This window comes from Sapajus apella, unplaced genomic scaffold (genome assembly GCF_009761245.1).
Source record: "Sapajus apella isolate SASKATOON/1434 unplaced genomic scaffold, GSC_monkey_1.0 scaffold53, whole genome shotgun sequence".
In the NCBI taxonomy this organism is placed as follows: Eukaryota; Metazoa; Chordata; class Mammalia; order Primates; family Cebidae; genus Sapajus; species Sapajus apella.
This window is the reverse complement of record NW_022436993.1, coordinates 10865934-10891350: the sequence shown is the minus strand read 5'-3', so window position 1 is coordinate 10891350 and position 25417 is coordinate 10865934. Positions and strand designations below refer to the sequence as shown.

The 25417-nt window shown below is 40.2% G+C and overlaps 1 protein-coding gene and 1 long non-coding RNA gene across 2 annotated transcripts in view; one reads left to right on the top strand and one right to left on the bottom strand.

Annotated features, from left to right (window-relative positions):
- Positions 1-14410, bottom strand: part of CUBN (cubilin) — a 287868-nt gene extending 273458 nt beyond the window's left edge. Inside the window, exons 1-6 of the mRNA XM_032244141.1 lie at positions 13794-14410; positions 13271-13400; positions 11908-12003; positions 10502-10540; positions 7770-7871; positions 6985-7088 (exon numbers count right to left, since the gene is read on the bottom strand). Coding sequence (XP_032100032.1) covers positions 6985-7088; positions 7770-7871; positions 10502-10540; positions 11908-12003; positions 13271-13400; positions 13794-14008 — 686 coding nt within the window. The 5' untranslated portion in view covers positions 14009-14410. The remainder of the gene's footprint in view (positions 1-6984; positions 7089-7769; positions 7872-10501; positions 10541-11907; positions 12004-13270; positions 13401-13793) is intronic.
- LOC116527228 lies at positions 8-23828 on the top strand. The gene is made up of 3 exons (XR_004258439.1): positions 8-1132; positions 6903-6905; positions 23817-23828. It is a non-coding gene; the product is annotated as an uncharacterized LOC116527228 (long non-coding RNA).
- Positions 23829-25417: the final 1589 nt, after the last annotated feature.

Sequence of the window (25417 nt, the reverse complement as noted above, 5' to 3'; positions counted from 1 at the left end):
TGTTGGTTACACAAGAACACAATGTCAGGGCTTGTGTTTTGGGGCCAGTTCTTGTCTCTTAATGAGAAAAACAATTCAAATTGCAAATCCACGATGTTAACGTGGAATCATAAGCCACCATTGCAAATTTACTGACTGGACTCTTGGGAGAAAATCACTTTGCTCTGCTCCAAGTGATGGATTGAGTAAATACGGTATTAGAGAATCACAACTTATTATCTGGTAAGCCTCGCACTATAAATTCTTGTGTTATCAGGTCATCAAACAGCATTTTCAAAGGTCAGATGTGTATAAGCCAAAGGTAATAGAGTTAGTTCAGGAAGGTAAAGGGAGAGATCAGCAAATCCATTCATCATCTGTCCAATCGGATCTGCCAAGAAGCACAGGCAACATGGGCTACACTGATAACTCCCAAATGCTCTCTAGGATTATATAACCCCACATGCAATCCAGTATCCACACCTCACAGTCTATTATTGTTATTATTATATTACAAAGGGCAATATGTCTTCTAGCCATAAAAGGTATAGTTATATAATATAATATCATGACATTTTTTCACAGGCACATTTGAATTTCCAACAAAATGTGGTGAGTATTACATTATGCCTAAGCTAGCAGTGGGTGCTTTGTTACTAGAAGATTTTAGTCCAATAATAATCAATATTGTTTTAAACATGTGACTGTTAAAGCTGCTTTAGCCTTATCTCTGCAGCGTAATGGGAACTTATCTGGTCTGAGACTGGGAGCTGGGGGAGGAGGAAGGGTAGAGGAATCCCAGACGGCTGAGCCTATCTCCACACGCCTGTGCACATCTGATGGGGAGGGAGGGCCAGGCCCAGAGGTTGCCGATTGCTAGACTTGAGCAGAATTGGCAAGAAAAGCTGTCATGGAGGAAATGACTGTAGGTGCCAGGGGTCAGAGACAAGGAACAGGGAGCACCTGCGTGGCCAGCCTCCCTCCCATGCCATCCTACAAAGTAAAACAGCTCTTTCACAAGACATAGTGAGGTACAGGAGCTTAGTAATCTCCACGGATGACCATGTATGAATGACAGTGTGGGAAATTAGCATTTGACTGCTTGAACGGCATCAAGAACCAAACTCCAGGCACAGGATTCAGCTTGCCCATGGTGGGTCCCTGAAGCAATTGCTGGGGTGGCAGTGTTTTGGTAGCTTCTAAGGAAGAGGAGAGCAATGACTGTGGCCAGAGATGGAGAGTAAGAATGCAGGGAACACCGTCCATACACTCGTGTTGGGAGCCCAGACTTAGCAAATCAAAATACAGCATGCCCAATTAAATGCGAGTTTCAGGTAGATAAATATTTCTTCGTATAAATATGCTCAATGCAATTGACAACATCAGTATATATTTACATAAAAGCGGATTCATTAACACATGACATTTCTGAGCATCCCAAAGTTGCCTTTCTCTTTAAGATAAAGTCATAGGAAAATAATTACAAATAATTAAACTTACAGAGAAATTAAATCATGCGTTCCCACCCACAGCTATTTATTTCCCTACATCTCTCTGCTTTCCTTCTCATATTGTTTTCTTTCCTCTTTGTCCTCCCATCTTTACATAAAATATTTGTATAGAGAATTTTGACTCTTAAGGATTATAGAACTTTAAAACGGTTTATACACATACTTGAGCATATGATCCAGGAGGCTTCCTTACTAAAAGTTTATTTCACCACCAGTCCCAACACCTGCCAAAAATGTTTAAGAATTTTTTTTTTTTTTTTGAGACAGAGTCTCACCCTCTCACCCAGGCTGAAATGCAGTGGCACGATCTTGGCTCACCGCAACCTCTGCCTCCTGGGTTCAAGCAATTCTCCTGCCTCAGCCTCCTGAGTAGCAGGGACTACAGGCATAGTGCTGCCACATCAGTTAACTTTTTATTTTTTTTAGTACAGACGGGGTTTCACCATGTTGGCCAGGCTGGTCTTGAACTCCTGACCTCAGGTGATCTGCCTGCCATGGCCTCCCAAAGTGCTGGGATTACAGGTGTGAGCCACCGTGGCTGGCTGAAGAATCTTTAAACCAACTGTTACTAGCTTCTTCTTTTCTTTTTCTTTTTTTCTTTTTCAGATGAAGTATTGCTCTTGTTGCCCAGGCTGGAGTGCAATGGCGTGATCTCAGCTCACTGCAACCTCTACCTCCCAGGTTCAAGCGATTCTCCTGCCTCAGCCTCCCAAGTAGCTAGGATTACAGGCACCCGCCACCACACCGGGCTATTTTCGTATTTTTGTAGAGATGGGGTTTTGCCATGTTGGCCAGGCTGGTTTCAAACTCCTCACCTCATTATCCGCCCATCTTGGCCTCCCTGAGTGCTGGGATTACAGGCATGAGCCACTGCGCTTGGCCCTAGCTTTCTATTTTCTTTATCTGGGAGATCTGAGTGTTTTGGAACCCCTGGGATAAGACCGCCTAGGTTTAAATTTTGGTTCTTCCTGTTAAGTGTTCACCCAGACAATATACTAACTCCTCTGCCTCAGTTTCTTATAAAATAACAGAGGTAATCTCTGAGAACTATGGTCATATTGCAGTCCAAAGGCATTCCCCTACAGGAAGTGCTCAGAAGATTGTCTTTATTTTATTACTAAGTGCTTAACGATTGCAAAATGACGTAAGATTTGAGAGGAGATCCCGGTTCATGGACCTGCAGTTAAATCCTTTCTCTTTATCTCTCTCTTCCTCCATCCTTGCTATTATCACTGGGAGATGAATAGGCATTAAACTTATTCTGTTTTCTGAATAGCTACAAAGTACACTTCTTTCATTTAAGTTTAGATGATGTGAGAAGATAAAGGGAGGAAAAAAGTCAAGTAAACCATAGGATTCCTTGCTATGATCCTCAGAGACAAGTATTATTAATCCCATTTTACAGACTCATATTTTCCAAAACCACAAAATGAGTAAGTGGCAGAAGATAAATAGACACTTAGGTCTATTTGACTCCTGCATCATTGCTTTTGCATGTTACATTCTTATATTCTGAAAAGTAGAGCTATATGAACGAGCTGCATTTTTATGCACCTGTTTTGTTTTGTTTTGTGACAGGGTCTTACACCCAGGCTGGAGTGCAGTGGCATGGTCTTGGCTCACTGCGACATCTGCTTCCAGGGTTCAAGCCATCTTCCCACCTCTCCCTCTTAAGTAGCTGGAACTACAGATGCGTGCCAGCATGTCAGCTAAGTTTTGTATTTTTTTGGTAGATACAGGGTTTTACCATGTTGGCCAGGCTGCTCTCAAACTCCTGACATCAGGTGTTCTACCCACCTTGGCCTCGCAAAGTGCTGGGATTACAGGTATGAGCCACTGTGTCCAGCCTTATGTGCTTTTTTAACATAACGGGGTTTACAGGCAAAATATACTCTCAGGGTGTCTTGAGAATGGCCTTTAAAAAAGGAACAATTACTTATATACCTCTCTAAATGAAAATAAAAGCCATATATTGTATTTTTAAAACTAACTTACTACTATCCCTGCTTTCGTCATTAGTTACTGATTTAGCAGAAGTCTCTTTTCTAATGACCTTTTATTGCCAATTTGGTTCCAGAAGAGCGAAGCTAGCCTTTTCTTGGAAAATGCTGCAAGTGCATTTTGGCAATTGAGAAGAGGTTTAATACACTTTGATAGTCATAGTTTAACTTGTGTTAGAGTTCATGGTTCAATACTAATTTTACTGACTGACTGAAAGAGGTAATAAGTTTAAAACCTAACTACCACCTGAGCTAAAACCAGATTATCCTCATTTTTTAAGCTCTGTACGATGTAAAAATCTAACAGTGATATGAATGGAAATAAATGAAAGAAAATTTACTAATCATCATGCTTCTGGAAAATTAGACAAACTCAACTTTTTGTTTTTCTGTAAAGCCTTCTAGATCTGAGCCCTAAGTGTATAACACACAGCATCCATGTATGGCGAGTTCAGATCCCAAGGGCTGTCTCAAATCCAAAGTAAGCAGGGGAGGCTGCCAGGCATGACGACTCACATCTGTAATCCCAGCACTTTGGGAGGTGGAGACAGGCAGATAACCTGAGGCCAGGAGTTCGAGACCAGCCTGGCCACATGGCGAAACCCCATCTCTACTAAAAATACGAAAATTAGTCAGGTGTGGTGAAAGGTGCCTGTAATTCTGGCTACTCACGAGACTGAGGCAAGAGAATCACTTGAACCCAGGAGACAGAGGTCGCAGCCACTGCATTCCAGCCCCAACAAGAGTGAGACTCCATTTCAAAAACAAACAAAACAAAACAAACAAAACACAAAGTAAGCTGGGGAACAATAAGAATCAAGTCTTTAGAAGCAAGAGGCAATAACAGCATGGAGAAATGACGAAATATCATTTTGTTAGCTGTCTGAAGCTCTTGGTGTCTAGACCCCAAGCCAAAAGAATCCGTGGAAACAGAAAATGATGTTTCTTGTGCTATAATCATTGTTCTAAAAAAGAATTTCTATCAAAAGCTTACCTATGAAACAGGACTTCCCAGTAATGAGTATTTGTACTTTTTCAGAGGTCGTTACAATGACAAATTATTAATCCAGTTAAAGACTCCCTTTTCTGTCCAAGTAAAAGAGTTCAAAGAGTAAAAGAAACTGAAGGAGGTCCAAACTCCAAAGTGAACTTTGATGCCATGACTACATTTCTGCAGGTCCAGATGATTCTGTGGCTCAAGTTTTCTTTCAGCTAAAGGGTTTTCTAGCCTGCTGATTAACAAGGATTTAACCTCGCACAATTAATCGAACTCAAGAAAGTACCCAAATGTTCACTTGTTTCATTACACGTAGACTCCACAAAGCAATAATTTAATCTTACGCTCATGCACCTTCTTTCATTTTCTTTTATTCCTTCAAAAAGTGTCCAACATATGCCTGAATTAGGGTACTTAAAGTGTAGATAATAAAATGGGATTTATGAGGTTTCAGAAACTATTCCCACCTCAAGAGAAAGAAACCTGACTTAGATGCTCTGTTCTCTAATGTCCTCCAGCAAATCTATGAAGGACAGAGACTAGGAATTAAGATCATTTCTAAAGTCAACCACACACCATCCGTTCTTCTGCATTCTTGCTCTCCTTTACAAAAGAGTGCAAGAGAGAATTTGGTACTGCTCTTACAAAGTTGAATCTGTCACTTAGAAATGCAGCTTTTGACAAATACATGGTTCCCTGCCTCCCAGGTCTCATTCCATCATATGTGTGTGTCTGGATAAAGAACTCTAACCTCTGACATGCTGCAAACAGTGGTGACTATTAAAGGGATTTTTGTTTTGTTATGTTTTCCATTTTGCAGAGAGGAAAAAGATAATGTGCTGAAAACAGCAATAGCAACAACTTTAGCTTGGTCTGTGGATCTCATCCCCACGTGCCCATACTTGTCGCTCTACTGGCCCACAAGACCCCAACAGACGGTGATGAGAAACAAAGGGCAGGAGTGAAATCTAATCTCTACAACATTCCTAGATATCAGGAAGGTCAGAAAGCAGAAGTGCTAGGAGTCCAGACATTTGCCACTGGTAACTCTAAGGAGGAATTCTCCTCCATAAATGTCCATCAACAGAAATTAGGAGATAAGGGGTTCAAGGAAAAGCGAGGTTAGACTGCATTTTGCTTCTAGCCCAAGCCTAATATAAATAAGCAGGGAGAAGAGGCTTCATTTAAATAAGAAACAGGGTCCTGGAAGCAGAAAGCTCTTTAATAACATAATACTAAATTTAAATCAGAAGCGGTTAATTTTAGTTTTGCATAATGACTGAACTCATAGACATATCTAGCAGTAAGTTGGAATGATTTGAGTTTATAGCCTGGAATGAGCAAAAGTTTTAAAGATCCAAAAAACGAAAGTATCAAATAAAAAGAGAAGGCTTGGGACTGCTTTTTTAGGAGTGTGCATTAACAGTGATGGGTTAAAAACAAAATTACTGCACTCATTTTTGCTGGAAAGACTAGAATGGATATTGTTATGAGGAGACTGAAGAACAAGACAGCAGAGACTCCAGTAAGAGATCAAATAATTGCTCTGTAATCCAATGAGATTCTACTCCAGAGTATTGAAAGCATTTGTTCATGCTATAACAGAATTTATTTCTTAATCTTTGAAAAATCACACAATAAAAGAGACCAGCCAAACTATCAGGAAAGACAATGCCTAGTTTAAAAGGCAACTTTAAAGAACTGTACAAAAGTAAGTTTGCCATTGCTCTTCCCTAAAGTTTTGGACTTCGTTATTAGAAAGACAATGTGTGTGTCAGTAAAGCTTTGATGATGGGTATCCCAGAGCACGGTGGGAACACAGAGGACCTGAGATGCCTCACTCTGCTCAATAAGGAAAGGGGAGGTTTCCTGCAGGAAGTGACACCTGCGCTGAGTGGGAGAATGCTATGGACAGGTCACTTGACAGAATAAATCAGAAGAGAAGATACAGCTGTATGATTACTGTGGTCAGGAACCTGTGGCTAACTGAAGAAATGCAGTGAGAGTTACTTCATTCATTGAACCTCAGTTTAACCTTTGACCTTGTTGTGGTCAGATTTTGACACAGCATTGAATAAAGCTCTCCTCACTCAAAACTATGAGCTTACTAATATATGGAACAAGTACAGCCGGGGAGCACTGGTGTGGTAGGGTGTCCCCTTTTCTACTTAAGGCCATTCAGTGCTCCCCTTCAATGCTCTGGCTCTTCCTAAGGCTTCAGCTACTCTTGCACCAGGCCATGCTTACTCTCTGTGCCAACCACAAGAGCATCCTTCCAGAGCAAGGATTTCTTCACAGGGTGAGAACAGAGGACTCAGGAGCTTTTCTTCACTTAAGTGAAAACAGCTATATAGACATTAAGTAAGAGCTAAATACTTCTTCATGGAGTACTAACTTTTGCTGGAATATAGATAGATAGTTTAGGATGCTCTTAACTATGCAATGTTTTAGGCCTTCAAAAATATAACTGATATTTACAAAAAAAAAAAAAAGTTACCTGTAACTTCCCATTGTATTTATACACGTGCCTCCATTCTGGCAGCTCAAGGGTGTTCCTGAGTAAATCTCACATTCATTAACATCAGCTGAGCAGAGAGGACCCTGTGGTCACATAAAGAACAAAGTCAGGTGCCACAGGTCACAGAGGTATCTGAGGCCAACATTCACACGATATGTTTAAGGATTTATATGTGGACAGTAAATAAGTCCTCAGTAAAGCCAAATACAATAATACTAATATTAACCCCTAGCTATTCTTCCTTTAGAACTCAGATTTCCCCTAATAGAACCAAAGAGCTCTTCATAAGATCACAGCAGTCACAGGAGGAGAATCCTTATCTAAACGTTATAGAATCCTCAGTTCACAATGGTACTATGTCTGGAAATACTTACTTAACATTTTGTTTAATGTGCATGCTGGGAAAGTTTCACCATTATCAGAAAAAAAAAAAAGAAAAAGAAAATTTATCTAGGCATGCCAAGATTTGTTTGGTACTTTCTAATGCTGAACAATTTAAATAAATTCTAACAGAAATACTGTGCTTTTCCAAGTAGTTATCCAATCAAGTGAACCTCTCCTTTCAATGGCTTTAGTGTTCAGTGGGTTCTGTAATCAAACTCACCACTGTTTGGATTTTAGCATACATGGCATACTTCATTTTGATTCAGGAGGCCACAGAATCCTAGAAACTTTGGATGGAGAATTAAATATGCCTGAATGATTCCAAGGAAACCACAGATGCTGACCAACCATCATTCTTAACCAAAGAGCAAGTGACTCACCTTCCACTGTGGGGGACAGATACAAAAAAAGGAATCATGCAGGTTGAGGCAGGTTCCACCGTTCTGGCAAGGATTGCTGCTACAAACCTTTTTGTCAACAGTCTGAAACAAAGACAGGACAGTCAATGAGATGACCTGCAGTCGGCAGCAACAAAAGACACGTTACCATTCCGGTGTGTGTGTGGGATTACATTTAAATCGTAGTCGAAGGGGGTCTCCCTCCAGACTGCAAAGCTATTACTTACGTTCTTCTTCAAATCACCTCTCCTGTGAAAAAACAAAAGGTGTTTCCTATTATCAGTCTTCTTTCTACTCCTTAACTCTCAACATGCTTTTGACCATGGTTGGGATGAGGTATGGGGGGAGAAGATTCTCACTTTGTTTTGGAAAAGTATGATTCACCTGAGAGAGAGACCTCAGTGGACAAGAGTAAAGGTTTCCAGTGTGGAAATAATAATGGATATTCCTATTGCACAGAGAAAATAAAAATGGAGATTCCAGTCGGTTTTTTTACCTGTGATTCTTATCTTTGGTCCTTCCAGGTGAGCCTTTGAAATATGATCATCTGCCCCCTGCCCCTCCTCCATGGGTTAAGGTCACTGAACTCCTTCTGCTCCAAGTCCCTTTGTTTGAAATGTGGCCACCTAAGACATACTCTTCACCCTGTTGCTCACCTGACTGCTTTCAGCCCAGATCACAAACAGACCTACCTTTGTCTACAACTCCATCTACATAACCTGGGGAACCTGACCTTATGTCAGCTACCAGTTTCAATCTTGTAAGATTTTTATTGCCTTTGGGTGCAGAGAAAACTTTTTGAGATGGAGCCTCACTCTGTCGCCCAGGCTGAAGTGCAGTGGTGTGACCTTGGCTCACCGCAACCTCCACCTCCTGGGCTCAAGCTATTCTTGTGCCTCAGCCTCCTGAGTAGTGGGATTACAGGTGTGCACCACCACACCTGGCTAATTTTTTTTATTTTTAGTAGAGACAGGGTTTCACCATATTGGCCAGGCTGGTCTCGAACTCCTGACCTCACATGATCCACTCACCTCAGCCTCCTAAAGTGCTGGGATTACAGGCATGAGCCACCATACCCAACCTAATTATCTGTTTTTAAAAGGTTAAAATAGGGGCAAACTGTTTATTACATTTCATATATATATATATATATATATATGTACATATATACACATACACACATACAAACACAACATACTCTATATCTAGTGACTCACAAAGAAAATTAATTCTGTTTCATTCATTGAACAGATGAAGTGGAAAGCCAGAGGAAAGCCAACTGACTTAACACCATTTTCTGCAAAGCCCATTCCTTCTCCACTTTGGCCGTAAATTAGGTGACAGTACATCTAGGGGTGTCTTTATGAACCTTGTTAAATTCCATTATTCTACTTGTTTATCTTTGTGCTAGCACCACAATTGGCTCTGTCCATCAAAGAACGCTCTCGAGAACATTAACCACAAACTCATTCAAAGGTTTTCTATCGGACAAAAGCAACACTGTCTGGGGACTAAAAACTTAAAAGCCTCCAGGGGCCCAGCAGAAAATGAAATCTACAGTCAGGAGGAAGAGGAATAGGGAGTGGCAGGGACTGTGGTGGCCACAGAGCACTCGCCCTCTCCGAAGGCACAAAGGCATTCACATTTGAAAATCATTCAGTGTTCCTCCTGAGGGAGGCAGATAGGAGGACTGCCTGAATGTGGCCTCCAGCCTTTGACCTTTGGTGAAAATAATGAAGCCCCACAGGAGACAAAACTTGAGTGCAGTGTCACAGCCCACAGCATTGTTCTTTACTCATTATCATTCGCTCAGCTACTCTCTAAAAAATGACAGCAGAGGGGTCAATGCATTATCTAAGTGGAGAAAAAAAATACGTGAACTTGTTCATCGAATGACAAAAAAGGTTTGCAGCAGCAATCCTTGCCAGAATGGTGAGGCCTGCCTCAATCTGCATGATTCCCTTTTCTGTATCTGTCCCTTACTGTGGGACAGATCAAACTTAAAAGCAGAGGAAAATGTTTGAAGCATAAGCAAAACAGATGAAGAAGATTTGTGCAGAAATTCTTACATTGGAATCCTCACACTTTTATGCAAAATTTGAAATATGAGGAGATTCTGTGTATTTCTCTGCATAGAAACCTATGGCATCCATGAAAGTCTTTAAAAGGCCAGTTACCTACAAAAGGGTAAAAAACCTAAGTTTACATAGATCAATCTACAAGCATGTAATACAGTTGTAGAATGTTTTCACTAAGAAGCTGTTCAAGTTTGATTGCCAGCAAATGTAGTTTTAAGAAAATTTGGAATATCTTGTGATACACCTAGACTTCTGAGCTAAGGGTCAGAGAGGATGCTTGGCTTTCCAAGCGCCAGTCCCTGATGGGAGAAGCAGCAAGTTGGGAGTCACTAGCTGAGCAAGCACAGTACACACAGGGTAGTGGTAAAGGGACAAGCATGTGGGCTGTGGGCTGCGAACTCAGGGTCAGGAGACCCAACAGGCTCAGCAACCTCAGCCTCAGCATTTCATGTCTTAGGCTCAGCTCTGCATCTGCATCCCGGGAAACACATGCTGGGATAAGAATTAAATTATGGGAAAAAGCAAGTTTTTGATATTAATCATCCATTCACCCTCAAAATGCTAATAGTGGCTCTATTAGTGATTCTAGAATGTTTTCTGTGAAAGATGTTAGGTATCTAGCAGAATGAGACCTACCTGCTGCAAGCCTTGAAATTTTCTCTCAAGATCCACAAGCTGGCAATGGGGAAGAAAAAGCTTCAATTAGCTGCTTCAAAGGTATTTCACATGTAATGTTATATCCGTGACATATTTTGCTAACGCCCTCTGCTAGGGGCACACTTTGTCTGTTCATTCCTGCTTTTATTGCCTTTTTCCTCTTTACTCCTCTCCCCTCAGGATTTTCTTCCTTCCTATTCCCTCCTATCACATAGATTTCTGTTTCTTTAAGGGTTTGTTTGTTTTTTTTTTATTACAACCCATTGATAAGTTGACTGATTGCTTCTCTGTACACAGTGACTGTGGGAATTTTCATAAATGTCAGTGATACATCCACTTTGCCAATAAGAAGGTTGCTCTCAGAACTTGAGCAAGGCTTATTTCTTCCCTTCCCTTCCTTCTTTCTTCCCTTCCCTTCCTTCTTTCCTTCCCTTCCCTTCTTTCTTCCCTTCCCTTTATTTCCCTTCCCTTCCCTTCTTCCCTTCCCTTGCCTTCTTTCTTCCCTTCCCTCCCCTCCCTCCCCTCTCCTCCCCTCCCTTTCCTTTTCCCTTCCCTCCCCTCCCCTCTCTTCCCCTTCCTTTCCCTCCCCACCCCTCCCCTCTCCTCCCCTTCCTTTTCCTTCCTCTCCCCTCTCCTCCCCTTCCTTTTCCCTCCCCTCCCCTCTCCTCCCCTTCCTTTTCCCTCCCCTCCCCTTTCCTCCCCTTCCTTTTCCCTCCCCTCCCCTCCCCTTTCCTCCCCTTCCTTTTCCCTCCCCTCCCCTCCCCTCTCCTTCCCTTCCCTTCCCCTCCACTTGCTTGCTTGCTTTTCTTGGCAAGGTCTCATTCTGTTGCCCAGGCTGGAGCACAGCACAGTGGCATGATCATAGCTCACTGCAGACTCAACCTCCCTGGCTCAAGCTATCCTCCCACTTCAGCCTCCTAAGTAACTGTGAATACAGGCTCATGCCACCATGCCCAGCTTTTTTTTTTTTTTTTTCTGGTAGAGACAGGGTCTCACTATGTTGCCCAGGCTGGTCTCCAATTCCTGGGCTCAAGCAATCCTCCCACTGTGACCTCCCAAACTGCTGGGATGACAGGCAGTTTTGATATTAATCATCTATTCACTTGCAGTGAGCCACCGCTCCCGGCCCAAGGCCTACTTCTGCAACAAGCTCTTGCACAGCATCTCCTACCTTCTGCCCATCACTTCTACAGCCACCATTAGAGCTGTGTCATTTAACCAAACGGTGCACAATTGCATGCTAAATCTCTAAAGAGCATGCAAACTTGGTATATCCCCTACAAAATGGTTACTTACAAAGTTGAATTCAGGAGAACTCACCGAACTTTTGAATTGATGAGTTCAGGAGAACTCATCAGCTCTTATGATGTGGATGTCAGACTTACCTTGGAATTAAGCTGATGGATTTGACTAGATATATTTTGAGGCAGACCAACTGCACTCCTTTTTAACTCTATAATATCTTCTTTGTTTTTCTGGATCTAATTTTAGAAAAAGAAGAAGAAGAAATGAAGAGCACTAGTGAAAATATCGTATCTATCTTATAGTAATATAACTAAAAACTTGAGTATTCTACTTTAAGCACTAAGACCTTGCCTATTATTATAAAAACCAAAACAATGCCCTGTGTAATAAACACTGAGCTAAAATAGCCACAGCACAATTCCACTTACGGTTTTCAGTAACAATAGATCAAGGTATTTTCCATTTGTATGTTTTCCTATAATCCCAGTTTAGGATGCTTATTAAGAAACCTGGCTTAGAATCAGACTGTTTAGGTTTTAAGTCTTGGCTCAGCTATTTATTGCATGTCTTGGGCAAGTTACTTAACTGCCTCAGGGTTCCTTTACCTCTCGTAAACTAGGGTGACAATAAAGGCTACCTCACAGGACAGCTGTGAAGGTCAAATGAGGTAACAACCGTACCGTGCTGAGCACAGTGGATGGCCCACAGTAACTCTGAACAATGCTGACTTCTAACATTAGGACTGAAATATGCAGTAATTATTAAGAACTGAAAACACCCAGTAAGGCAGGAGAATAACTGGCCAATTCTGTTCTGTGGCCAAAGTAAACTGGTCACGTCTCCACATATCCTTGGTCCCCTCCTTCCTCGCATTCCCTGTGGAGGAGTTTCAGTTCTACCCTCCATGCCTTCTCTGGACTAGGGTGCATTGTCTGAAACAATGAGCCTCTTTCTTTTAGCATACTCCCTCTATCCACCATTAACCCCAGGCCATTGCCCTTTACAAGAACATGTCTGATGCCCAATTATGTTCTCAATGCTAAAGATTCAAGGTACACTAGAAAGGGGGTGGGAGGTTGAAGACAGGTTGATGAATGAGTGCAATATACAGTTAGACAGAAGAAATAAGACCGAGTGTTTGGTAGACCAGTAGGGTGACTATAGTTAAATTAATCTATTGTACATTTCAAAGTAGGGTGACTATAGTTAAATTAATCTATTGTACATTTCAAAATAGCTAGAAGAGAACAATCCAAATGTTCTTAGCATGAAGAAAAGGTAAATATTTAAGGTGATTGATATCCCAATTACCCTGATTTGAACTTTACACAGTATATGAATGTATCAAATTATCACATGTACCCAAAAATATGTGTATCTACTATGTATTAATAAAGAATAGTAATTTTAAAAGATTCAAGGTACAGATTAATCTAGACTTATTCAATTAAGTCACTATATATAGATATATGAAATGACTTCAAGATATTTCCAGTGTATTACCTGATGTAAACATTCGCTGAAGTCTTCATCATTTAATTTAATTTTTCCCAGGGATCCAGTTCTAAACTCAATGTTTTGGGCAGACCCCGTAAGAAACACCAAATTTCCCCTCTCTGCAGCCATTCGAGGCCTATATAATTCAAACCAGAGAATGCATCAGCAATTAGCAGGTACAATTTTTAAACTAAAATAACAAAGTTTCTTACTGAATAACTAAGGACTATGCACATCTTCACTTTTTGATCAACTCAATCCACTGTCCCTGCTTATCAGCCATTTCTTTCTCTGCACATTTCTTGAAGATACTTCCTGGCAACTGCAAACAGATTATTTGCAAAATGACAGATCAATAATTTGTGTTTAGAAAAGTAATTTCATGCCTCACTCTAAATATTTTTCCTTGTTTGCTTCTCAACACAATTTTCCTCAAGAAACATTGCACCTTTGTTTATCTGGCTATTTGGGAAAACTGGTGAGGAACGAGCCTAGTCCTTGAGCAGGTACGACCCATGTGTCTACTTACTGTTGGAGATCAGGGCTTCTTTTTTGTCGCTGCAGCTCAAGTCCTCTACCTTCTCCATCTAATTCAGCAAATGTCAATAAGGTAACCAAACTCCAAAGAAAAGGTGAAGACATGTTCATCACCAGCATCCCAGGTTGGCAGGTAAGAGTGAGGCCACTCCAACCAAGTATGGGGTTTTGAAGAACAGCAAACCAGGCAGGTGTACTTTGAACCATGGACTATCCTGTAACTGTTCAGTCTTTTTCTTCTTTGCCCTAGAAGGCTATGTTATTTTTTCTTCCAGAGGGATGTAAATGATCTTAGATCTTCAGTACTCTTCAACTTGTGAGAGGTCAAAATCTACCTTAAGTGATGCACGACTTAATCATTTATCTATTTGACCTTTGAAACAGTAACCAGCAGCTTTGAAAACGTCCACTAAAACAATCTTTGTTTAAGAACTAACTATGTTTCAACAAAAGTAAACTGGTCATATCTACGCCTTTCTCTGTTCCCCTCCTTCCTCAACTCCCTTGCAGAGGAGTTCCAATTCTACTCAGTGCTAGGAAAAATAGATCTCCACATGAAAAAGAATTTGGAGTCTTACCTCATACCATACACAAAAATTAACTCAAAATGGTTCAAAGATCTAAGTCTAAGAGCTAAAACTATAAAATTAACTCATAGTGGTTCAGAAATCTAAAACTATAAGGCAAAAACTCAGAAGAAAAGAATAAAAATTTGTAACCTTGGATTTGGCCATGATTTCTTGAGTACGATAACAAAAGCATGGAGAAAGAAAGAAAAAGGAAGAAAGAAAGAGAGAAAGAGAGAAAGAAAGGAAGAGAGAAAGAGAGAAAGAAAGAGAAAGAAAGAAAAGAAAGAAAAGAAAAGAAAAGAAAGAAAGAAAGAGAAAAGAAAGAAAGAAAGAAAGAAGGAAAGAAGGAAAGAAGGAAAGGAGGAAAGAAGGAAAGAAGGAAAGAAGGAAAGAAGGAAGGAAAGAAGGAAGGAGGGGAGGGGAGGGGAGGGGAGGGAAGACCAAAAGGTACAAATTGGAATACATCAAAATTAAAAACGTTTGTGCATCAAAAAAATACCATCAACTCACAGAATGGAAAAGCAACTCATAGAATGGAAGAAAAATACTTGCAAATCATATACATGATAAAGGATTAATAACCAAAATATACAAAGAACTCCCACAACTCAACAACAGAAAACAACAAACTCAATTCAAAAAAGGAAAAATGGGCAAAGAACCCATACAGACATTTCTCCAAAGAACACAGAAAAATGGCAAAAAAAAAAAGGCACATAAAAAGATATTCAATATCACTAGGAAAATGCAAATCAAAGCCACAATGAGATTCTACTTCACACCCATTAAGATGGCCATCATCAAAAAAACCAAATAATAACAAATGTTGGTGAGGCTGTGGAGAAACTGGAACACTTGGGCACCATGGCTGGGAATGTAAGGTGGTGTAGCTACCACAGAAAATGGTGTAACAATGCCTCAAAACATAACACAGAAACAATATACTATCTAGCAATTTCACTTCTGGGTATATATCTAAAAGAACTGAAAGGAGAATCTGAAAGAGACATTTGTACAACCACGTTCACAGCAGCATTATTCACAATAGCCAAAAATGTGAAGGCAACCCAAGTGTCCATCAACAGATGAATGAATAAACAATATGTGGTATATACAGACATGAAATTTTACTCAGCCTTGAAAAAGTGAGAAATGTTGACACATGCTACAGCATGAATGAACCTGAAGACATTAAAAAATAAATCAGTTACATGAAAAAATAGTATATGATTCCGGTTACATGAGGTTTCTAGAATACTAAAATCAGAAAGACAGAAAGTAGAATAGCGATCAGAAACTGGAATACAAAAGAATGGGAAGCTACTATTTAATGGGTAAGGAGCTTTACTTTGGAAAGATTTAAAAAAAAAGTTCTGATGATGAATAGTGGTGATGGTCGTAAAATATGAATATACTTAATGCTACTGAACAATACACTTAAAAATGACCAAAATGGTAAATTTTATGTTATGTGTATTTTATAACAATTTTTAAAAAATGAATCCACACTTACGAAAAGGGAACAGGAACAGCTTGCTATAGAAACTGTCTTAAGAAAAGAAAAAAATACTTTTGCCTGTAGATTTGCTCATTTCAAAAACTCAGACAATCTGATAAACTTAGAAGTGCCATGTAAAATCTTAAATAGTATCTATAGAAACTTATCTTCTGAAATAAGGCTGTTCTATTTGATGTTATGGAGAAACCTAACACTGTTTCATACCTGCTCTATTCAGCCACTACCATAAAACAAAAGCACAAATGGCTTGCAAGTTGCTATTTACCTGAGCTGATACTGATGTCAAGTGATGAAGGGTATTTTGAGATTTTGTTGTTTAAAAAATAAAATAAAATAACAGATTTAATGCAACAAATGGTATTTTGGGTTGAATACATGACTCTAAAGTTACAATAATCCAAGCCTCCCTTCTATCTTTACACTATGCAGTCAAACCAAATCATTCAATTTAGAAAACCAGACAGAACTACAACTTTACTACATTTTCTATGATCTAAGACATGAAAAAAAGAAAGAAGACTTCAAGTTTGGGGCTTTGGTTCTAACTTCCAACATTCTTGGGCAGTGACAAAAAATGGGTAGGGGAGCAACAAGACATTTAAATAAAGAAAATACACTTTGCGGCGGGCACGGTGGCTCACAGCTCACACCTATAATCCCAGCACTTTGGGAAGCCAAGGCAGGCGAATCACAAGATCAGGAGTTCAAGACCAGCCTGACCAATATGGTGAAACCCCATCTCTACTAAAAATACAAAAATTAGCTGGACCTGGCAGTGCTCATCTGTAATTCCAGCTACTTAGGAGGCTAAGGCAGGAGAACCGGGAGGCAGAGGTTGCAGTGAGCCTCAATCACAACACTGCACTCCAGCCTGGGTGACAGAGTGAGACTCTGTCTCAGGAAAAAAAAAAAAAAAGAAAGAAAGAAAATACACTTTGTAAAAAGAAGAAAAGGTATTTCTTTCTAGAGTGATAGAACCAAGGGATGGATAGATCTGTTTTGTGCTACTGTTACAATGAGGTGATTTATCCCAATGTCATTATTATTGGTAACTCCTACAGTTTTGAGATCTTGCTATGTGCCAGACATTGTATTGAGTAATTTATATATCATTTTGTCCTTAAAACAGATGAGGAATTTTTTTTTGGAGATTATTTTTTACTCAGGGTCTCCACATCTTTACTATTCACTACTATCTAACCCATTGGAATTTAATTGTATTTGACACCATTGAGTCCATACTTAGAACATCTAATTTGTGCCAGATTCCATGCTATGAATTGGGATATGGCAGTTACTAAAAGACACAGATCCTTGTCTTCAAAGAGCTTGAATTCTGGAGCAGTAAAACAGACAGGAATAAAAGTAAAGAAAGATATTAACAGGGTAGTTCGGGTACTGATGTATGTTAAGGGGAAAGAGGGTGACATGCCATGGCATGATGGGGGTGGGGAAAAGTCACTTATTTTGAGTGGCCAGGACAGGCTTCTATGAGGAGACCACATCTAGGCTGTAACCTGAAACATAGTGACACTCACTTGCCAAGATCTGTGAAGCCCCTTGTCTCAGCTCCAGGAACTTTTACTTTTCATCATCCCTGTGGGACCCATGGACGGTTGTGGAATCCATTTCCACTTTCCACCCCTTCCAGCTGGATATATGGTTTGAGGGCATGAACCATTGATATCCCCACTGACTCTGTGCTGAGACTACAGAAACCACTTACAGTGATGAAAATAGTCTACATTTTGATTGTAAAATCAACTACTGATGCACTAAACTTTCCATGAGCACAGAGACAAAACTGAAATTGAGGGAGAGCAATAGAATCTCACTTCTAAGAAAAATCCCTAGGTAATTACTACTGTATTGGCTAATACCATGTAGGCTCTTGGAGGACGAGTCTCTTTGTGCCTTATTATGCAGGCTCTTTGAGGACTGGGTGATTATGTACCATAGCATATAATACTTTACTTGTGATACTCAAATAGCCACTGCTTTTAAAATTTTTTTTAAACCTTCCCAATTTCTTCTATATAGTCTTTTTGTATCTGCTTCTTTCACTCAACATAATGCTTCTGTAATTTGTCTGTTCTGTAGTGTAACTGGTTCCCTTTTATTATTGAGTAGCAATTCATCATATGGGCATCCCACAGTTTGCTTATCTACTCGTCAGCTGATAAACACTTGAGTTGTTTATAGTTTGGGACTATTATAAATAAAGCTGCTATGAACATTTGTGAACAGGTCTTTGTGTCACCACAGGTATCTCAATGTGATTTTAATTTACAGTTCCCTAATGAGCAAAGATGTTGGGCATCTTTTTATGTATATTTGCCATTTGTCTATCTTCTTTGGTAAACTGTCTGTTTAGCTTTTTGCCTATTTTAAAAAATTTCGTTGTCTTTTTTTTTTTTTTGAAAGGTAGTACCATTTTATTTGGTGTTATAGGAAATTTTGGGTTACTTCTTAAAAACAAAACCAAAGAAATTCAGAAGTCCCAAAGAAAGAAAGCAGGAAATAATAATTCCAGAATCCAAAAACGCTGAGCAATCCTTCATTTGGAAGAAGGGGGCATCAGTTAAGCAGCTCACACAGTAGATACGGAGAAACTACGGAGTTGAGTTTGGTGTGGATGCTAGAAATTAAGTTCTCCACCTAAGGCAATTAATTTTTTAGCCATGAGGGATAATGAGTAGTTCTAGAAAAAGAAAAAAGTTGACTGGGAGAAGGGAGCCAGAAAGGGAGGATGGCGTGTCATTTAACATTAAATTGCCTCTCTCTACAGTATGTGGCTGAGCATCATGGCCAGTCCTCCCTCTCTGCCCCATTGAACTCCCACTGTTAGCAAAACTGAGAAGCACACACCTGTATCTCCTTCTTCCAGGCACATGCACACACACCTGTATCTCCTTCATACAGGCACGTGCACACACACCTGTATCTCCTTCATACCAGGCACGTGCACACACACCTGTATCTCCTTCATACAGGCACGTGCACACACACCTGTATCTCCTTCATACAGGCATGTGTACAACGTAAGAACCCATATATTCTAGATACAAGAATTTTCTAATATTATTTTGCAAATATTTTTCTGCCAACATGTGGCATGTCACTTTGTTTGCTTAAGAATATTTTTCAAGGACAGCAATAAGTAAGACACAAAAGACTACTTCCTAAGTGATTCTGTATTGTATGATTCCATATGAAAATCTAGCAAAGCCAAAACTATGTTGATAGACAGCAAATCAGAGGCCAGGAGTTGGGGAGGGGATTGATTGCAAGGAGGAATGAGTAAACGTTTAAGGTGATAAAAATGTTCTGTAACATGATTGTGGTGAGGGTGGTTGCATGACTGTATAAATTCATCAAAACTCATAAAGCTGTATACTTAAAATAGATCATCTTTGGTAGATGTAAATTACCCCACAAAAAAACTGATTAAAATTATTTCTCACCAGGCACAGTGGCTCATGCCTGTAATCCCAGCACTTTGGGAGGCCAAAGTGGGTGAATCACGAGGTCAGAAGTTCAAGACCAGCCTGGCCAACATGGTGAAACCCGTCTCTATTAAAAATACAAAAATTAGCCAGGTGTGGTGGCAGGCACCTATAATCCCAGCTACTCAGGAGGCTGAGGCAGGTGAACCACTTGAACCCAGGAGGCAGAGGTTGCAGTGAACCGAGACTGCTCCATTGCATTCCAGCCTGGGCAACAGAGTGAGGCTGTCTCAAAAAAAAAAAAATTATTTCACTTCTATATTTACAAATGTCTTCACATAGGATGATACAAAATATTAATTTGGTATTAATTAAACACTAAGAAAAGATGTCCAATAGCCTTTACATAAATCGTTGAGATGACATTTATCATAATAAATTTGTTGGTTTGAAAGCTTAACAACTTGGCTTGGAGTGGAGGGAAAGACTGACAATATAAAATATTTGGCAAGTTTTGAATAGGATAAAACAGGCTGGGCTAGAGTCTTTCAACAAAAAGGACAGTTCAAATTTTCGGAGCTCTGGACGTAACTATTTTCATCATTATACTTTCCTAAAGATCACTGAACTTGGCAAATCTTTCCAGTGAAATAGAAAAGGCCTCCACCATTATCTTAATAAAGACTTCCTCTTTTATAGGATTTTCTTGTTTCATTAATGTGTTAATTACTCCACAAAGTAAAGGTAATCTCTTAGCTCCCAATCTAGGCATTCAATTCTTCATTGTCCCTCGTGTTAGGAAAAAAAGAAAGTAATATTCTTTCAAGGACTGACTGACTTTTAGTGATGAGTTGGGAATTTTACACCCAGCTCACTCACTCAACTCTAGCTCAGATCAATAGGCAAGTCAGACTGTCTGCATGTGTTGACTTTGTGAAAAGCAATATAAAAATCAATCGCTGTTTCCACGCCATTGTCACTCATTCTGTAGACTTACTGTATTCAGAATTTCTTCAGCAAAGATGAATTCAAGTCGTTTAGAATCCATGACCTTCAGATTTGGATGGTAAATAATCTCCCTTCTTCTCCTCTGCAAGGTACACATTCTGTAGACCTGAAATACTATCTTTCATTGACTAGCAAAGCTCCTCTCTGTTCCCTAATCCAGAATGCATTCCACTAATATTCTGCATGTGCCCTTTACGTATTAACCACCTGTAAGGTGACAGGAATACGAAATGTAGTAAATTGCAGATCGTCCCCTCTAGAGGCTCCGGTCTAGGGAAGACCACACAGTTGAAGGTTAAGAACATGGGTCTGAGGCTCATTTACATGAGTTCAAAGTCTAGCTCCATGACTTACTGACCATGGAACCCTGTTTTTTCATCAGCAGACAGATAATAACAGCACTGAAGGTATGTAAAATGTTTAGCATATTTGGTTTCTGGCATAAAATAAGTGTTCATTAAATATAAGCTGTTATTATCAATATCATATAAAGAAATATAATAATCCTCACCCTATTTTATCCTCTCTCGGGTTTAGGTTCCTTAAAAGAAAAAAATGATAAAAAGAATTCACAGCTGTCTTTAAAATCTTGGATACAAGGAGAAGCAGGGGTATCTGATCATCTCTCCCATGAAAGAGAATTTCAGAGCAGAGAGATGAAGTGGGGACTCTGAGAGAGGAAGAAGATAGCTGACCTGGAGTTAGACGTGTGAGGCAAAGGTTAACTGATATCTAAGAACATGGCAAGGTGGCTCCAGGAAGCACAGAACAACTCCATATTGGTGGGTGGAGAGCAAGATTACATTTAAATCCAAGAGTTTTTAAGAGCAGGCAGTCCAAAGGAAATGGTCTCATCCGTGAGTAGAACTGAGTAACAAGGGTGAGGAAGGTTTCTTATGGGGTGCTGGAAAGGGAACCCTTGGACAGGGAGAGTCTGCTCTAGGGGCTCCTCGGTATTTGGAGGAGGGGTCCTAGATAGAGAGTCTACCTAAGGAACCCTTCTGCACATTTTTATGCCTTCATTAAAATAAAACCCTTAGGTCAGAACACTGATAACATCAATGGCATGTTGTATACTTTAAGTTTATAATGGTGTCTGCTGTACTCTTGATTTCTACTCATCAGCCTTTACTCTCTTTGACTTCTTCAGTAAGATGCATGCATAGGTATTTTGCCTTGTTGCAGATATCATACGTGGGGTGGTATCCAAATGTTCAGTGTCCTGCGAATCAATCATTCATGACTTGCTGACTTCTGCTCCCAGTCCTGCCACATGGTCTCACCTTTCTCTTTCTTCTTCATCCTGGCTCCAAGCTTTTCTCACAGAAGTCTTAGCTCCCTTCTCTCCCTCCTTCCTTCCTTCCAAAACCACCTGAATGCAGCTATAAGAATCAGAATGAACTCCTTCTTTCTTTTTTTTTTTCATCTTTGTCAAGATGTCTCTGTGCAAGCTTTTCTCCTTCTGTGACACCCACTTCATCTCCCTTTATATTTTGAACCCTCAGTTCTTTGCTCCTCCTTTAAATAATTCCCAGAGAATTCACAAATAAAAATTTCTGTGGTCATCAAAAACATACATGAAAGTTAATCCCAGTATACTAGAATTTCACATGAGGGGAATTTTGGGTGAAGAAGGGGTCATAGTAATCAGAATATGGCTAAGGACAAAAAAGAGAGGAGAGAGAGAGACACATACACAGCTTTACTGGAGAACAATGGAGGACAGAATCAACTCTGCCTGGAAGGGAATGCAGGCTTCCCAGGAGTCCATCTGAGTAGTTCCCAAGGTAAAATAGTGGAGTGAGGAGTTTCAGGCAGAGCAATGGTGTATACAAAGGTCTCCAGTAGAAAGTAGCTCTGCAGGGCTAAGCAGTGTGTACATGCGGGAGATGAAGTTTTAAAAATGGACAGGAAACCAAACCAAGAAAGACTTTGAAATGTCATTTTAATGAGCTTAGATTTTATTTACTTTTAAAAATGGAGAATTATGAGAGTCTCTTAAAGAGGAGATTAGCATGGTCATGTTTGCATTTTATAAGCATCCCTGCGGAGCCACATCTGAGACCAGATTTTGTAAGGAGGTTAGAGTACATTTAAAGAGATGTGACCTGGAGAGGCTTAAGGCAATGGACAGACAGACGAGGAGACAGCAAGAAAGACACTCAGGAAATAGGATCTCTTAAAGAAATACCTGGGCAGTTAATATTTCATTCGAACTATTAGGAGGAGGAAGTTGGCTGGGCACGGTGGCTCATGCCTGTAATCCCAACACTTTGAGAGGCCAAAGCAGGCAGATCACTTAAGGTAAGGAGTTCAAGACCAGCCTGGCCAACATGGTGAAACCCTCCCACTAAAAATACAAACATTAGCCAGGTGTGGTGGCGTGTGCCTGTAATCCCAGTTACTCGGGAGGCTGAGGCAGGAGAATCACTTGAACCCAGGAGGCGGAGGTTGCAGTAAACCAAGATCATGCCATTGCACTCCAGCCTGGGCAACAGAGGGAAGCTCCGTCTCAACAAAAAAAAAAAAAAAAAAAAAAAGGAACTATTAGAGGGGGAAGTTAATGAGTTAACGCAAAGGTTTCCTGCTTGGAAAACTTGAAGCAAAGAGATGATATTAATTAAGAGAATATCCAGGGGAAGAAGATTTTGGAGGAAAGATAGTGAGTTCAGATTTGGATACACAGAGCTCAAAGGAACATCCACCACTCTTTGCTGCTTCACAGGCCTCACTCTCTGCAAATGGTTTAATCAACTAAGATAGGAGTATGGAAGATGCAGAGATGGCCTAGACTAGAACCTTGCTACTCCAAGTGTGGTCCATGGACGCAGCACAGGCATCACTCAAGAGCTTATCAGAAATGCAAAATCTCAGGTGCTACCACCAACCTGCTGAATTAGAATCTGCATTTTACAAAGATCCCCCTCCCTGACAATTATCCGTGCACTCATTAAAGTGACCTAGGTGCACCAAGACACCTCCACTCATGAAGAGAGTCAAGTGGTTCCTGCCACTGTGTGTTTTTTTATTTCTATATTTTTCTTAGACTGATCCTCCAATTTTTAACTTCTTATTTTAATTTTCGACCTCTTTTTCTTATTTTGTCCTACTTTCTAAGAAAGTCTTTATCTTTTAATTTTCTAGTAATTTGTTTTAAAATGTTCCTATCATTTTAAATTTGAAAACCTCTTTTTTGTTCGTTTCATAGTTGTAACATCATCTAGTAATTTTTAGATTATTGCTTTTTGATGTTTTCTTGTTTCCTCTATGGGCTATTTTCTCTAAGTTCTTTTTCTCCCATTTGTTTGCTTGTTTAGGGCTTTCTGTTTCATACTAGAGGCTTTCCTCAAATACCTATAGATCCTTAAATGTTCCTTTACATTTAAAAATAAATCATCATGGGCTGGTGGGGTGGCTCACACCTGTAATCCCAGCACTTTGGGAGGCCGAGGAGGGCGGATCACAAGGTCAAGAAGAGATTGAGAACATCCTGGCCAACACAGTGAAACCCTGTCTCAACTAAAAATACAAAAATTAGCCAGGTGTGGTGGCACATGCCTGTAGTCCCGGGTATTTGGGAGGCTGAGGCAGGAGAATCACTTGAACCCAGGAGGCAGAGGTTGCAGTGAGCCAAGATCATGCCACTGCACTCCAGCCTGGGCAACAGAGTGAGACTCCATCTCAAAAAATAAAGACATTACAGAGCACATGATAGAGTCTGTGTGTGTCTGCATGCACGTGGTGGTGTTTATAACTGGTAGGCTTTGTCATAGAGTGACCAAATGGCAAACTGGCAATTTCATTGGGGAACCCTGGATGCCCATCATTGAAGGCATTTTCCCCTGAGGACATTCACTTAGTCCAGAAAAAAATTCTCCAGTTTTCTACCTGGACTAGGAAAGGTGGCTAAAGGTTTTATACTAAGTGTACAGACTTTACGCACCCCCTTATTTTCTATTTTTTTCCTCCAAATTCTTGAGGAGCATCTCATTGCCACATTAGAATATTTCACTGCTATTCTTATACCAAGATTCACTTTTTATTCCTACCAGCTTTATCCAAATTCCATTGTTTTAGAGCCTTAATAAGCATTTAGTGCAGATACACTTGTCCTTGACCATGGGGGAAATTCAAAAGAAGTAAGTTTATTGACTTTCTCTGACTTACAAATCTGGAGAGCTGGAGTTAGACAACGTTACAAAGGTAAGTGTGACAAGATGGGACGGAAAACACAGTAACATGCTGTTAAGTACACAGCAGGTACCAAACTAGGAAAGATGTCCAAGGCTCAGTATGGGCACACTATAGAAAGTGGTTCCACTGGCCGGGCACAGTGGCCATGCCTATAATCCCAGCACTTTGGGAGGCCGAGCTGGGCGGATCATTTGAGGTCAGGGCTTTGAGACCAGCCTGATCAACAGGGTGAAACCCTGTCTCCACTAAAAATACAAAAAAGGCGTGGTGGTACATGCCTGAAGTCCCAGCTACTCAGGAGGTGAGGCTGAGGCAGGAGAATCCCTTGAACCCAGGAGGTGGAGGTTGCAGTGGTGCCAAGATGGCACCACTGCACTCCAGCCTGGGCGACACAGCAAGACTCTAGAGCAAGACTCTGTCTTGGAAAAAAAGAAAAAAAAATGATGGTTCCACTTATCCAGCAGGTGACTTTGGAGGAAAGTGGCTGGGTAAAGGAAGGGACATTGATAGAAGGTCTTAAGTGGCAAGTTAGAGAATGTTGATTTAATCTTTTTAATAGGGGGCTATTCTTTTATCTTGAGTGAAATAATCTTTATGTGGTATTTCTGCTAGGCCAGCAGGATTTATCTGGAGGGCTGGATCAATGTGGAAGTCATAAAAATGAGGAGAGGGGTGAGACACAGAGAAGCGTTGAGGATGGACAAGTTGGCGAGATTCTCATGCCCCTAATGCTAGCTCCATTACATTTTATAGCTTCAGTCTGGCTTTAGGGCTTTTTTTAGTCCCTTTTCATTTTCATATCAGTTTAAAACAGAACACTGTAGAATTAATCTGGCTTTTACTAATTAATGAAAACATTTGTGAATATAATGATCTTTTA